At 41.6% G+C, this 16,841-nt stretch overlaps 1 protein-coding gene across 1 annotated transcript in view; it reads right to left on the reverse strand.

The window, feature by feature from the left end:
• ENPEP (glutamyl aminopeptidase) overlaps positions 1-16,077 on the reverse strand; it is a 58,221-nt gene extending 42,144 nt beyond the window's left edge. Inside the window, 3 exon segments of the mRNA XM_081877453.1 lie at positions 705-836; positions 3,944-4,085; positions 15,104-16,077. Coding sequence (XP_081733579.1) covers positions 705-836; positions 3,944-4,085; positions 15,104-15,756 — 927 coding nt within the window. The 5' untranslated portion in view covers positions 15,757-16,077.
• Positions 16,078-16,841: the final 764 nt, after the last annotated feature.

Below are 16,841 nucleotides of genomic sequence, written 5' to 3' on the forward strand. Positions count from 1 at the left end.
TGTCCCGATTTCACATAGTGGAACTTACTCCTGAGTAGACACGTGCTACACTGCTAAGTCACATCAAAATTGATGACAACTAAGTTAAATCCCATTGATTTAGGCTGCATACATGGCATACATTTGAGGAATTCTGGGAATTGTCATTTATTCCCCACAGGGCTGTAATTCCCAGCACCATTAACAAATTACAGTTCCCAGGATTCTTTGGATGAGAAATGTCCCTTAAAGGTATGGTATGTACACAGCCTTAATTAAACAAATTCAGTTACAGTGGTACCTCAGGTTAAGTACTTAATTCGTTCCGGAGGTCCGTTCTTAACCTGAAACTGTTCTTAACCTGAAGCACCACTTTAGCTAATAGGGCCTCCCGCTGCCGTGCAATTTCTGTTCTCATCCTGAAGCAAAGTTCTTAACCCGAGGTAATATTTCTGGGTTAGCAGAATCTGTAACCTGAAGCGTATGTAACCCGAGGTACCACTGTACATCCCATTGTTTCAATGAACTATAGCTAAAATAAGGCCAGCATGTTCAACCTAGACCAAAGGATTTTGATTTTTTTAAAAAGAGGCCTTTCTACATACATAGTGTTTCTATCCTTTTTCACAACATCAGTAACTGGAGGATGGCTTGTTTCCAGTTCACAAAGCAAAAATCACCAAGAAACACTGCATAAATTTGATAAGAATTAGCACAGGACTTACAGGAATTCCTCGGTCTGATATTTTTTCTATATACTTAAACTGGTGCACAGCCCAAGCCACTAAGTAGGTGCTCATTGGAACAGACTTTTGGAATGTTGTTACAGTCCAGCCGTTGCCCAGCGAACGTTTTTGCTGTGGGGAAAGTGAGGAAAAAATAATCAAATGATGCATTGTTTACAAGTAAAAAACGTTCCCAAGACAAATAATTGTTTTTAGGTACAGAATGGGAGCAGGAAAGTTGTTGTTGTTACTGTATTATTACTTTGGTTACATGTAAAATGTGCCCTTTTCAGTGTTAATGCTTTATTACTATTATAATAAATATATACCACCTCTTTCTAAAGGCACACTCTCCTAATCGCCAAGAAGGCATAGTATGTCACTAGAAGGTAAATAATGTACTGCCCTCATGAAGTTACTTTTGAGGAAAACACAAGATGTCATAGCAGTTTTCAGCCCTGTTCACACTAGTTAAAGGTAAAGGTAAAGGTACCCCTGCCTGTACGGGCCAGCCGTGGCTGACTCTAGGGTTGTGCGCCCATCTCACTTAAGAGGCCGGGGGCCAGCGCTGTCCGGAGATACTTCTGGGTCACGTGGCCAGCGTGACGAAGCTGCTCTGGCGAGCCGGCACCAGCTCAGCACACGGAAACGCCATTTACCTTCCCGCTATAAAGCGGTACCTATTTATCTACTTGCACTTAAGAGTGCTTTTGAACTGCTAGGTGGGCAGGAGCTGGGACCGAACGACGGGAGCTCACCCTGCCGCGGGGATTCGAACCGCCGACCATGCGATCGGCAAGCCCTAGGCGCTGAGGTTTTACCCACAGCGCCACCCGCGTTCACACTAGAGATGGGCAAATCTGTCAATTTCAGTTCTCTCAGCTTCTCATTTCTCCAATCTTAAATTCAGTTCTCCACATATCCAGAATAATTCTTTTTTTAAAAAAATAAAAATAAGGTCCTCATAAAAATTAATCAGCAGGTGAGTCCAAATTTCTCCCAATATACATATATTTGTATGCAGTTTTACCTAACATACACATTTCTGCAAAGCAAATTTCCCTAATAGCACACAACATTTTTGTGTGTTATTTTCACTAATATGCATTTTTAACAACATTTCACCCCAGTATGTGTATTTTGGAACACATCATTTGGCTGAAGAATTGCATTGCAACATTCAGAGATGTGCGAATTTTGAAGGCTGGCTGTACTTCAGTCTGCATATTGTTTCAGAATCTGCGAATTAGGTAGGTTCACCTTGAAATATGAACTGAATTGAATTTCTTCTCCATCCCTAACTCACACGTTACTCATGTGTCAGGCACTCCCAGTTTATAGCCAGAGAAGGCTATCCTTTTCACTCCCAATTCTGCATCACTGTGCTACCTCAACCCTCTAATGACAGCACACTGTGAGGTGCATAGGAAACTCTTCATAAGAGAACCATGCTCAATATGTGGTCATTGGCAGGCAGTGTCATACAAAGGAGTACGGTAATGCATAAAAAGGTCTACTCTTGTACTGGAATTACATAGCTAAAAGCAGAAACTTAACCATGCCTATTTAAGTAAGTTGTATCGAACACAGTGGGGCCTACTCCTTGGCAAGAGGGGTTAGGATTGCAACCTTACCCCAGAAATATTCCAGTGTTTGCAAACTGATAAATGGGAATTTTTTGAGGGCTCACTGAAATTACTACAAACTTATTGTGCAGTTTTACTTCAAAGCTTTTTGGTGGAACTTTCACATCTACTCAACAGAAGCCACAACTTCACTGTAGACAACTGCTGTTGAGAATTGGGCTTCACAGTTCAAATGTACTTATTTTTTAATATTTGGGTAGATTTGAGAGAAAACATTGTAATCAGTAACATTATTTCTAGACAATCACTTGCTCCCTTAAAACACAAAATACGTAGTGTGGAGGAAATGTGGTAATGTTATCTATAGTAGGGTTGCCATATTTCAAGAGGTGGACACAAAAAGTTGTTGAGCTTTTTCAGGGCAATTTTACATTTGCTTTAAAATGTAAAATCCCCCCAGATGGGCATTTAGGACCCCACCAAAGAGGACATGTCCAGGAATTCCCAGATGTATGGCAACCCTAATCTATAGGCTAACTTTGCATATGTCAGGTCAGTTATGTTTATTACTGTGTAGAAGAAAATACTGCAGTAGCTACCGATTTTTCAACCACAAATTAAAACAGTGGGAGCTGTATGGCAATGATAAAGAGTTTGGATTTGATATCCTGCTTTATCACTACCCGAAGGAGTCTCAAAGCGGCTAACATTCTCCTTTCCCTTCATCCCCCACAACAAACACTCTGTGAGGTGAGTGGGGCTGAGAGACTTCAAGAAGCGTGACTGGCCCAAGGTCACCCAGCAGCTGCATGTGGAGGAGCGGAGACGCGAACACGGTTCCCCAGTTTATGAGTCTATCGCTCTTAACCACTACACCACACTGGCTCTCAGTTCATAATTATGTGCTCTAAAATCCCAAGGACATAAATGGAATGGATTCTGGGCATTTTCATTGTGGCGTCTCAAAGCCCCATATCATAAACAGGACATTTTACCTTAACATAAATATTTAAAAGATATTGACATGGTATGATTTTTGCGTATTTTGTCTTTGACTTCTGTTAACAGTAATCTAAAGTTTCTAGAACTTTGTACTAAAGATGATGTTTATGTGAACTAACTTGGGAAAAGTCTTTAGCCAAAGGTTTACTGGGATGGAATTTGCATTTTAATTGTGCACTTAATTTGGAAATTTAGAAACTATTCATTCAAAGTTATGTGTTGGCTTTGACTTTCAACTAGGCTATTCACTGGACATTCTTTTGGCCAAGATCCATAAAATCATTTTCCGCTGCAAATCCCAGAGGCAGAGAACTTACGCCATTGACTTCCATAGAAGATTTGGAATTTAACCCAAAGGAACTAAATATAACCATTTGTGAACCTATGACCTTTGCCTAGGAAAGGATTTTGACAAACATCCACATCTATGGTTTAACAAAAAAAGGAATATATTTCATAATGCCAAATGTTTTGCTCTTAATGCCCACTATCTTTGATATGAATTCCTCTAACAGACTACAACCCACCTACTCCAAGGCCATTTTTAGCGAATACTAATGGCTGCACCAACAGGCCATGTGATTTGGTGATCAATGCCACCAGGTTTCATGTATCATATGAGCATATAGACATAGATGGTAGAATGCATACCTCCACTGGCATGTTTGATAGAGCTTCATATGTGTCTTCATGGAAAATGGATATATTATAAGTTGCCTTTATGTTAGGTTCATCAAAGCAAGGAAATGATTTCCGTGCATCTGTTGGCTCATGATCAGTGGCTGCTATACTCCTTTGGAAAGAAACGACAGTTACATCAAACCATTATTTGCAAATAGCTAATTAGACCAAGTATGAAAGCAGTAAAATGAATTTTTCATATGAAAGAAATGGGATAATCTTTCTCCTATGGCTCATATCATAGGATCACCTTACCCAATATATGCCTGCTCCACCACTTCAATCTGCAGAACTGCTGGTTCTGCGTTTGTAATAAATCAGCCTTTTAGTCTGGCAGCACCTACACTGTGGAACTCCTTGCCTGTTGACACGAGGCAGGCACCTTCACTGTACTCTTTTTGGTGTCTGCTAAAAGCATTTTTCCTTAGGCGAGCCTATTCAGATGGGTAGAATGTGGATGTATGCTTTAGTCTGTTTTTAGTTTACCACTGGTTTTATGTTTTGAACAATTTACAAAATTGTGTGTATTTTTTTAAAACAAAGCGGTGTATAAATTTCATGAAATAAAAACAAATAAAAAATAGTCTTAAGACAAAGTAAAGCTTGAAAGCATAATTATCCTGCATAACCTGTGAACCCACAGCCAAATATAGCTAAAAAGCCCTTATGGTGCTTGACAAATGCCTTGTTTCTTTATTCCCAGTCAGCCAGGAAAATAGGCATTGACTGCATTTGGCTCGGTTGCGAAGGCCTAGATAAAACTATGATGACATGATCCACAGGTTTGCTGTGACCAGGAACGGATGAAACTAACATACAGTATTTCAGCATCTCTTAAGTTTCTTGTTTCTTCAATCTTAAACTCAGCTCACCCCATTTCCACATCAGTTTGCAATTCTCCACAATACGTATGAAAATTCATAAGCATCTAACTGCACATTTATTCTCATATACACATTTTTGTGTGCAATTCTGCCAAATACACACATTTTTGCAAGTCCTCCCCCCCCCCCGAAGGATTACATTTTTCTTTATTATTTTTACCAATATATTTTTATGCACACTTTCTCCTCACACACTTATTTTGTACGCATTGTTTTGGTTGGAGAATAGCATTTCAAAATTCAAAGAAGTATTATTATTTTTAAGGATAGGGGAAGATTTGGTTTGACTTCTGTGGTTTTGGGAAGCATGGGTTAGTTAGGTTCACATTCAAATGCAAACTGAATAATAATAATAAAATCTCTTCCCAGCTGTGACTGGATGGGCCAACCAAATTAATGTTTTGAGATGGTGAATTTGGACCCATGCAAAATTCTGTGTGTGCTGAAACATTTGTGTGATTGCACCCACCCGGTTTGCTACTCACCACATACCTACCACATCACAGCTCCCTCCACATCCAAAACTTTTTGCTCACATTTATTAATTTGTGGCATTTTTAACCTGCCCATCACCATATGGACCCAGGGCAGGCATGGTTAAAACAACAAGAAAGAACAGTAAAAAGAATTATGAATATAAATTTAAGTCCTCATTGTTATAAACTTTACTTAAAATCATAGTTAAAAGAATAAAACCTAACACTATACCACTACAGGTAAACACACAATTTCATATTTGGTAAATATGGGCTGGGCAAACTGCTGGATGTATCATGGATGAAGAACCTAAGAGGAGCCGGTTGGATCAGGCCAATGGCCCATCTAGTCCAGCATCCTGGTCTTAACAGTGGCTGACCAGATGCCTCTGAGAAGCCTGCAAGGACAAGACCACTCTGCCCAACTGCAATTCCCTGCAACTGATATTCAGAGGCACAATGCACACATTTTCAGCAAACCCATTCAGTCATATGAATGTCCCCATGTTGACTACCAAATGAACCTCCACTGTTTTGGCCCATATTGAGTCTCATCACAAAAAGGCTGCAGTCCCCCAACCCTCCTCTTCTGTGCATACACACCTGTGATAGATAGCTTTAAGCAGCTTGTCAAATGCTAGCTGAAAGCAGCACAATCATAACGGGGACATTGATCACTCTGAGATAACCTTGCACATCTGCCTTTCGTTGTTCATGGACAAGAGTATAATGACAATCTCGGTGGTCTGGAATACTGATAGGATGCAGCAAAATAAATGGCTGTGGAACACCATTGCTATAAATTGATATAGTGATATTTGCCTTAACAACTGGTACCAGAACAGCTTACCTGCCTGGGATATAAATGACTGAGGAAAATAGGGTCATTAAAATTGTTGCCAAGGTTTACATAAAATATCTGCTCCCTAAATGGAATCAAGCTCTTCTTATCAACATAGCGTTCAAGGATGGAGCATGATTGATGGGAGAACACATCTAAGTTGTCTCTTCAATTAATTCAGAATGCTGGTAGCTTTCCAACCACACGTCTGTAGATACATTTGAGCTACATAAAAGTAGTCCCCCCCCCTTCTTTTAAAAAGAAATAAAGCAAAAACAAGAAGTAATTAAGAGTGAAGGAACATAGCTTGTAACATTCCTGAAGATCTATAAGTTATCTCGTCAGTCAATTTGTCAATGTCCTAGTGTCCTTGGCATTTTCCTATGACTCCCTAAATGCTTAGTTGATCATAAAGAACTTATAATGGTACATCCAAACCTGAAGAATTAGTGAGATACCAAGCAAATGGAATTTAAAAATAATAATAATAATGTGGGCATAAAAATGGGCTGTACAAACTTTAAGGTCAGACCTCTCTCTGCACCTACAGAAAGGGAAATATGCAAATATCCTACATGCCTTGAAAATCTTCTCAGAAAGACTATACAGTCATACCTTGGTTTTTGAACAGCTTAGTTCCCAAACATTTTGGCTCCCGAACGTCACAAACCTGGAAGTGACTATTCCAGTCTGCAAACAATTTTTTGAATCCAAATGTCCTACAGGGCTTCCGTAGCTTCTAATTGGCTGCAGGAGCTTTCTGCAGTCAACCAGAGGCTGGGATTTGGTTTTCAAACATTTTGGAAGTCGAATGGACTTCTGGAACGTCGAATGGAACTTTGACTTCCAAAGTACAACTGTGCTCTCAAGAAAGCAGACTAAGAAGCAAATATATTGTTGCATGTCGCCCCAATCTTCAATGGTTCAAGGGTTTGGTTTCCTTGGAATGAGGGACAGCAGAGACAGTGGCATCTTTAGCGTATGTGGTTTATTTACACACACATATACAGTGTGAGCCAATGATGGAGGAGCTCACAACATTAACAGCCCAGAAGGTCCCACAGCCACATCCTCAGATTCAAATAGAAATCAGGGAGAAATCTCTCCCTCTTAGGCTTCTGCCTACTACAGCCTGCTTCTAGCTTCTAGCTCACACACTCTAGCTCTGGCTTCTGTCTTTCTAACTACCAGCCAGTTGAGGGAGGGGGGGCCATCCATTTGTCCTCTGGCACAGAACCACTTCCTTTGTCACCTTAATGACCCCAAAATGGGGGGCATTGTGTCACCAAGAAGTTGGCCTGGCTATTGCAACAACTGAATCCTTGCTGGATCAAGGAATTAGTAGGGGCTCAGGCATACAGCCTAACTACTCCCCCTCACAACAATATTTTCAGCAAGATGGCTTATGTCAATTAACTGTTGAACTAGTGAAACATTATTCGCATGAGAAATTGCATTTATTTAAGATTATTTAAATTTACTGCAACTAGTTTAGGTATTGCTTACATCATGTTCTATTTATATAGATGCTTACAATTTGACAGCATAAATACACTAAATTCTTAATCACAGAAGCAGCAGCACACATCTTCATGCATGCCATAATGGTGTTTCAGTTATTTATTGCTCCTTTCTCTTCTTTGTGGGTTTACAGAATGCTCCAATATTATGTCAGCAGCTACCTAAAGGGTGATATTTTATAAGCGGTTGCTTTTGAAGCAGGACTCCAGACCCTCCAAGTGTCCCTTTTTTCCAGGGACATCCTTGATTTAGAGAAGCCGTCCTGGTTTCTGATTTGATCCCAGAATGTCCCACTTTTCCTTAGGATGCCCTGATTTTCATTTGAGAAATGCTGGAGGGTATGGAGTTATCCAACTGCCAAGCCATCTGAAGGCAATCCTGTATAGGGAAGGTTTTTTAAATGTTTAATGTGGTATTACGTTTCATTATGTCTTTATATATGTTGAAAGTTGCCCAGAGTGCTGGGGCAACCCAATAAGATGTGTAGCATATAAATAGTAAAATTATCATTATAGAATGGGATGTCCCTATCTTCATCGGAGAAATGTTAGAGGGTGTGGGACTCCCTCTTCTAAGGTTCTTTGACCCTTGCATTCCACTACCAGTAAGAATGGAACCTGATGGCTTATTTATAATGTGACAACTGACCATGCAGCTGGTCTGCCTTGTTTCATTATGGACTTAAAAGGTGCAAGGAAGGATGGAGGAAAAATCTGCTGAGTTCTGCAGGAACATCTTGGTCATTCCCCCGGTTGATGGGGCTCATTTGATAAGAAACCAAGTCTTTAATGTCATTTGCCCAGTATTGTGGAATACCCACTGAGTCAGACTCATTGGTCTACCCTTGAGCTAAGGCCCATCCCTTAAGTTTGTCACTTCTCCAGATTTTGTGATGTAGTTCTTCAGACAAAGAATGTATACCAAAATGTGTATATTAGGGGAAATAATATACATTCTTCTGCAAAGATGCTTATACTAGGCCAAATTTTGCAGAAAATATGTATATTAGGAAACATGAGCGATAAAATGCATATGAATGTTCATGTAGACTTTGCTTTCCTTAAATCAGAATGCACTGAAGAACTGAAAAACCAGAAGTTCACCCATCCCTAGGTGCAAGACCCATAGAAATGAATGGGAGCAATGCAAAAGCATGTTTGCAAATAGCTCTCATTTATTTCAATGAATGCAGAATAACTGCCCATTAGATGATGCCCAATGAGAACAGTAAAAAGATCTCTAGGTTGTACACTATTTGTTAAGGGCTTTATAAATAATAATAATTAGATGCTGTGTTCTCTTTGTATTGAGAAAATGGCAATAGAAAATGAAATATTTGCTTTCAAAATGCATTATGTTGCCCTGCCCCCATCATTTGCATTATAGTGTCCAGGCCTTACAAATGAGAACCAGAAGCAAGAAATGTGTAAAGACACTGAATATTTACTTGCATCTGTGACTGCTTCCAGCTGTTGTTCCCAAAATAAAACATGACCGAAGCTGTGATGAATTGCCTTTTAAAAAAAATTGGCCAAACACATCTTTTCAGTGAAATTGTCAGCCTATTATAGAAGGCAATCCAATTTTGGCTTTAAATGCACAGTTAAAGCACCGTTAAACCACATTACTTCCCCCAAATCATCCTAGGAGCTTTAGTTTGTTAAGGGTGCTGGGAACTGTAGCTCTGTGCAAGGTACAAGTACTGTTCCCAATATTCTTTGCGGAAAGCCATGCACTTTAAATATATGGGATGAACAAAGCTGAAGTACAAATTTGGGGGGGGGGGAGAAATTAGCCCAACTGATATTGAAAATACATCCCCCAAGTCATTTCAAAGAGAAAACTGATAACAATGAATGGCTAGCTTGTTTTTCACCTCAGTCATTTCACCTCAGTCATTTGTATCCAAAGCTGCCACCTCCTCAGCAAATTTCTTTGCCACCTGCTATTATATCCTGCTAATTCTCGTATCAAGTTGGGACCTAGTTACCCATCAGTAAGAGGGTTGGATGGGGAAATTTGCCAAGGGGTATTAATTCAATGTCCATTGATATAGGTAGCCCCCACCCACCCACCTAGTTTTCCTGAATGGCATCTAAATTCAGCATTCTGCAGACAGATTGACTGAAGACACAGATGGGGAGTGTTTCAAGATGTGCTTGCTATGAGTCAGTCATCTGTTACATAAAACAAACCCTGCTTTAAAAAAAAAGCCTGTTTGCTGAATCCCTTTGTCTACCCACCTCTGTTTCAGGGTATGCCAATTCGCATTCTGATTGCCATTTCTTATTTTAAAGCTCACCATCCATTTAAAGCACCCTTATCCCACTTTAACAGTCATGGATTTCCCCACATAATCCTGGGAACTGGAGGGTTTCTTTAAAAGCTTCTTTTTAATTCAATGGTTATGCATCTTTTTTAAAAAGAAAGAAAATAAAAAAATAAATATACACATCATGGATATGGTAAGTATACAAAAGAGGGGGAAAATAGCAGAAACATAGAATGTACAATTATATACTGCCCTTCATTCAAGGACCCCCGGGCAGTTTTTAACATAAAAAGCACAATAATACGTGACATAATAACAAACAAAACCCCACCCATATATAAAGAGTGAAAACATTAATATCCAATTGTAAGGAAAAGGGTAAGGGGGGAAATGGACAAATGGACAAATGAGGTAAGTCATGGATGAAGAAAATAAGCAGGGAAAGTACTAGTTAAAAGTACTTCCAGATAAAGTCATACTTTGCGGGGACTGTATGGAAAAAGGGTGATTATTAAGGTCAGTGCTATTTTTCCAGAAAAAGAGGTGCTGGAACTGACCTTGGTGTCTTACGTTGGTGTCACTGAGTTATTCTGCTTTTTCTATTCAGAATGATCTGTTAGATATTCTAAACTCTCACAGAACTGCAGTTCTCAGGGAAGACTGAAAATGTCAAGCCTGGAGTCTACGCGTTGCCTGATGAGCTCTCTTTTCTGTCAGTAAAATGGTGCTGCCAAATAGCTATTTACAAGATATGATCAAGACGCATCATTCCGAAGCATCAGTTAGAGTCTTGTACAAAGGAAGGCCAGAACAGGCAGTATATCTCTTGTCTACCTAAATAAGGGCATGGAGAGCTAAACCTGACTTTGTTTCTGGTTGGTGCACTTTTGGCTTTGACAATAGGGAACAGGAATATCTCCAATCATATTCATTCTCCTGTCTTCAGGCTTGCCTACCTATAATTCAAAGCAGATGGGGGAGTAAAGGTCAAAATCTCACTCAGATACATCTGGTTCTTAGGCTAGCAAAATGATTCACCCTGATGCTACTCTGATTTTAATATAGCATGGGGCTGGGTCCAAGATTTACAGTGCCATTCTATACAGTCTCCCTGTGTTCTGTGGAGCTTACTCCTATGAAAGTATGTTCAGGATTGCAGCCTTATGCATTAGTAACTTTGTATTAATGCAACATTTTTATAAGTAACTGTATTTTTGTAATATTTTGTTTCAGTTGTCTATTGTTGCTTCTTCTTTTTTGTACACTGCTTAGGGATATTTTAAATATATTAAGTAGTATATAAATTAAATAATCAAATCAAATTGATGGTGACAAAATTTATAAACAGCACTGAAGTGTTGCATTTATTGGATGGGGATCTCTATACTGCACTTCTAGAGCTTCACTGAAGGCATAATACATTATGGAGGACTAAGCTTCTGGAATAAGGTAGATCAGTGGTGTGGACCCTTTTGGGAACATAGGAAGAGGCCTTATATCAAGTCAGACCAATGGTCCATCTAGCTCAGTGTTGTCTACCCTCGAGGGACATGGTCAGCACTGTGGTCTAAACCACTGAGCCTCTTGGGCTTGCCGATCAGAAGGTTGGTGGTTCAAATCCCTGCAATGGAGTGCTCTGTCCCAGCTCCTGCCAACCTAGCAGTTCGAAAGCACGCCAATGCAAGTAGATAAATAGGTATTGCTGTGGCAGGAAGGTAAACAGTGTTTCCACACACTCTGGTTTCTGTTACGGTGTTCCGTTGCACCAGAAGCAGTTTAGTCATGCCAGCCACATAACCCGGAAAGCTGTCTGTGGACAAACACTGGCTCCCTTGGCCTGAAAGCGAGATGAGCGCCACAACCCCATAGTCTCCTTTGACTGGATGCAACCGTCTACGGGTCCTTTACTTTTTTACTTTTACCTTTGTCTACCCTCTCCAGGGTTTCAGGCAAGAGCCTCTGCTGCCTGGAGATGTCAGCAATTGAAGCTGGTACCTTCTAGTATTGATACATCACCCAGGACCAGTTTGAAGGCCAGAGCACAATGGCCCTCCATCACACTTTGGCCCTCAAACTGAGGGAGGAATGAGATACGAGGTGCCAGAGCTGATGCCACTTGTTTTTCCCCTCAACACCACAGGTGCTGGTGAATCCCTCCATTACCAGTGCCCAGCACATGGAGGAACAAGCTCCATTGGCCCTGGCCCTGCATGGTGCCATGGCCAAGGGAGCTTGTTCCTCCCTTGTCGCCCGGGCACTGGCGGAGGAGGGAGCTCACGGCACCAGGCCCAATGCAGCTTGTTCCTTCCTCCACTTTTCAACATTGTGATGTATCACTATATTGCGATATTTGGCTGGTGATACATCGCGATGTTGAAAAGCTGATATCACCCAACACTAGTACCTTCTGTATGCAAAGCAAATGCTCTTCCTCTGAGCAGCATCCCTTCCCCACAAAATTCAAATTGTTAAGCCCGAGAGGCACATTCTTTTAACAGTAACCTTCTGAAGACCATAGGCTGATTATTACACACACTCCCACACTCCCCCCTGTCCTGCATTCAGACAAATGAAAAGCATTATCAAAGTTCAGTGATAAATTCCAGCCAGGCACTCAGAGTGCAAAGCAGGATCAAGGGAAGAGTTCCAAGGGCCAGAATGAGAGGGCTGGTGGGCCATATTAGGGTCCTGGACCTGCGATCACCTACCATGAAGGAGGTGCTAATATTTTGATGGCCTGAACTGGATACATTTGCTATACAGAAAAAATGAATGTAGAATGTCTAACAGATGCAATTATGGACTAGGCTATGTGGCCAAGAGATTCAATAACAGGCAGTGAAAGGAAGTAGGAACTACACACTCAATTCAATATACAGGTCCCATTGTCAGGACAAAAGGAAGTTGATGTAGAACACAGCTTCTAACTTTAAGCACAAGTAGTTCAGAAATGTGCATCCAAAATGATCAAGGGACTTGAGCTCCCCTATGAGTAAAGGTTACAACAGTTTGCATGTTTCCATTTAGACGGATAAGAGCTGGACAGGATAGAGGTATATAAAATTATGTACTGTGTGTTGGAAGTGGATAGAAGTTTTTCATAATACTAGAACCCAGGGTCATCCAATGAAGCTGAATGTTGGACTACTGAAAGGAAATAGTTCTTTACTTAGCTAATCTAAGGAGTTTTGTTACCGCAGGATGTAACAATGGTCACTAACTCAGGCAGCTTTAAAAGGTGATTTGACAAATTCATGGAGGATAAGGCAAACAATGGCTTTTAGCCATGACTGCGGTGTCCTGCTTCTGGTATCAGAGACAGCATGCCTCTGAATACCAGTTGCCAAGGAGTACTAAGCAGGAGTGCTGTCACACTCAAGTTCTGTTTCAGAGTTTCCCATAAGCATCTGCTTGGCCGCTGTCCACAGGATGATGGACTAGATGGGCTTTGGATCAGATCTGACAGGGCTCTTATGTTAGGGTTACCAGAGGTCCCCGTTTCCCGGGGACAGTCCCCGGTTTTGCGAATAAGTCCCCAGACAAATTCCATCCCCGGAATGTCCCCAGATTTCATCTAATGTCCCCGGGAAATGCAGCTGAGGCAGTCTCAGCAGCCCGGAGCAGTTGGCTCTGGCTGGCTTCAGGAGCTGCTTGGAAGTCCCCATATGATGGTGGTGCAGGGGCTCTAAGATACAGCTTTCGGGCTGCCTCCACCTTCCCTGACCCCAGCAACTAAGCTGTGAAGGGAGGCTTCATGTTGCCTATCGGAGTAGCCTCCCAACTCCTACTTGCGTGCAAGCAGGAGCGGGGCAGGGATCTCTCAGTTAGGCTACGGGAAGCCTCCCTTCCCAGCTGAGGGATCCCCGCCCCTCCCACTTGCACACAAGTAGGAATGGGACTGGGGCTGCTCTGATGGGAAGGGAGGCATTGCGCTGCCTGAGCCTACCCACCAGCGCCACTCTCGGCCCTCCTTCTCCGCCTTCCATGCCTGACCCACCATGCACTGCTTCCCCACCACCACCACCAAAGAACCAACAATGCAGGGGCTGCCCAGGTTCATGGAGAAAGGAGGCAGGAAGCCTCAGAGGAAGGGGAAACATGGCGGCTGAGGTCAAGGCAACAGCTGCCCCTCTGCCACTGCCATTGCTGCAGCATCAATGTCCTGAACGTGTAGTATGTATGTATGTATGTATGTATGTATGCATGTATTTAATTAAAGTGTCCCCGGATTCATTGAAAAATCTGGTAACCTTATGTCTATATGGGTAGGACTCTACTATTGCTGCATCAGAGTCCAGCTGAAAACACCAACTGCGCTCTTGAAGTTGCTGCAGTCATGAGGATGGGAAGCAGCAGTCAAGATGCCAGCCATCCAGCCTCTGATGCATTTCTGCATGCTACTTTACAGCAGCAAACTGTGCTGCCATATTGCTGCCAAACTGTTATACATAAAGACAGGCATATGGAACATAGACAGCTGCCACATACTGAATTCATCTAGCGGACTATTGTCTACACTGACATACTCTCCAGGATTTCGGAAAGGAGTCCCTCCCTGGCCCTACCTAGAGACATTGAGAGTGGAATCTGGTATCTTCTCTACGAAAAGCTGAAGGTGCTCAACTCCTGATCTATGGCCCGTCCCTGCAGATATTTTGCAGGCAATAAAAAGAGAGCCTTTTTGCTATTTTCAAAGTTATTTTGAGCACCTTTCTGTAAACATAAGGCAGAAATTTATAGCAAAAATACAATGAACTCTCCTTACAACTTTCAAATAGACATATTTAAATCAGACTGATCAGGAACAGATTCTGGTCTATTAACTTAGAGAGAACTTACAGTCTTCATTGTGTTAGTACATTTAAATGCACATTCAAATGCACATTGAATTCTGTATATATGGGTTGAAATGGTAAACAAAGGTAAACACTCTCCCCAAAACTCAGAATGTTATAAATCATCTACCTGCCAACCACCCAATTGCCATCTTTCTTAATATTCAGTAAATTCATTTGAAAATATGCAGTTTACGTTGAGAAAAAGGAAGATTAGAGAGAAGGGAAGGGAGACAGAGACAGAGAGAAACTTGGAGCAAAAATTAATAGCAGAAATATGTAGAAAAAAAGAGAGATTTACTTGTTTTGTCCATCTTCCACGTAGGTTGTTCTATAAAAGCCAACCAGGGATCCATTTAAACGGCCTTGGAACATCATGGTCAGTAAATAGGCATCATTTCCACTGGTGGGAGCCAGCTCTTCTTCTGCCTCTACCACCACATATTCCTGTGGTTTGTACTCAAAGCAATGCTTGAGGGTAATTGACTGGCCGGATGATTTCATGAGCAAGGGCATCCTGGTAATCTTAGTCTCTCGGAGGTGAAGCCACAAGTGCCTGGTCGGGCTTCCCAACTGGATGGTGATAGTGACTGATCCATCGTACAGATCAGCTTCCATCTCAGGCTTCAGTATCAGGTCATAATGAATCGGACTAACGTAGGTGGGTAGCCTGAAATTTTTCCAATCACCACTTTCATTATTTTCAGCCGGGCATGGGTCTGTCTCACCTGGAGCAGGGCTTGCAGTGGGTGATGCAGTCGACACTGAAGTGGGTGATGCAGTCGGCACTTTCCCATTTTCTTCTGAAGGACAGTCCTGCGGTTTTAAGCCCAGGCCCAGGCTCAGACCCAAAATTAAACCTACAGCAGCTATCACGCCACAGATAATGGCCACATGTTTGCTCTTCATGCAGTACATTTTGGATGACTTATCTTCCATATCCATTCTCTGCATCTCCACTCCCCCTGGACCAAAGCTATATATCCAACATTAAAAAGGCTGATTAAACAACAGTGCTGTAGCCTTTTAAAATATATGCACTCCTTTTGGTTTAGCAAGCTCTGCTTATGTTTAATAGTTTTCTCTCTCCCTCACTCCCTCGCTCACTTACTTTTCCATTCTCTCTGCCTCGCTCCCCAGCCACTTCCTTCCTACAGAAACTCAAGTTAACTTCTTCCTTTTATTAAAAAAGAAAGTTTATCTGTAGGAAAGTGAACAGTAAAGAAGGATTTGTCTAGAGAGCGGAGACAGAGGAAATTAACACAGAAGAACATTGTAGCTGCTGCAAACGCTTCTTATAAGCAGTTGCAACCCCACCCCCAACTCCTCCTGCTCTGGTCAGAGTTAAATATAAAACAGCGCTGTGTTAATCAGCAGTTGGAGATGATCAAATGCCAAGGCTCGGTCAGCAGCTTTCCAAAAGAGAGATCACAGACTGAGAGGTGTGTGCAACTGCTCAGAAACCTCAACCTTTGTCACTACCTGTGGTTTCCCCCTCCCTGGTATCTTTTATGAGCAATGATTTCCTTGAACCTCCACCCCAGAGATTTGTGCAAGAAAAAAAAATCCCATGGTTCTCCCCCTTATTTCCCCCTCTCTTAAAAAAAACACATGTCTCATTATGTTTGGGTTTCCTCTTTCTGAGTTATGGAGTTTTTATTCCCCCTCTCCCTCTTTGTTCTGTTATTGCATGTGCTTAAAGAAGGAACACTTGGCCATAAAAGAAATATCTTTTTGCTCAAGACTGTAAACACTGACTTTTGGTGTGCGCAAAGCGCCAAGTGCAATCTTCAAGTGTCCCTTCTGCTTTGCATACCAAGCAGGCAATCAGCAGTGGATGTACATCCCCAATTTTGCTATTTATGGTTGGTTCGTTTTGTGTAAACAGATAACTAGGACCCTGGGAGAAATGGATAGCACAAAATGATTTGTGTCAGCTAGTTCTCATGTTGTAATATCAAGTTTTGAAATAGTATTGTATTAGACTTCCTATCGTGCACTCCAAGGCTTCCACTTTGAGGAAGGCAAGGGGACAGTTG

This window comes from Podarcis erhardii, assembly GCF_964252035.2.
Source record: "Podarcis erhardii genome assembly, chromosome: 9".
In the NCBI taxonomy this organism is placed as follows: Eukaryota; Metazoa; Chordata; class Lepidosauria; order Squamata; family Lacertidae; genus Podarcis; species Podarcis erhardii.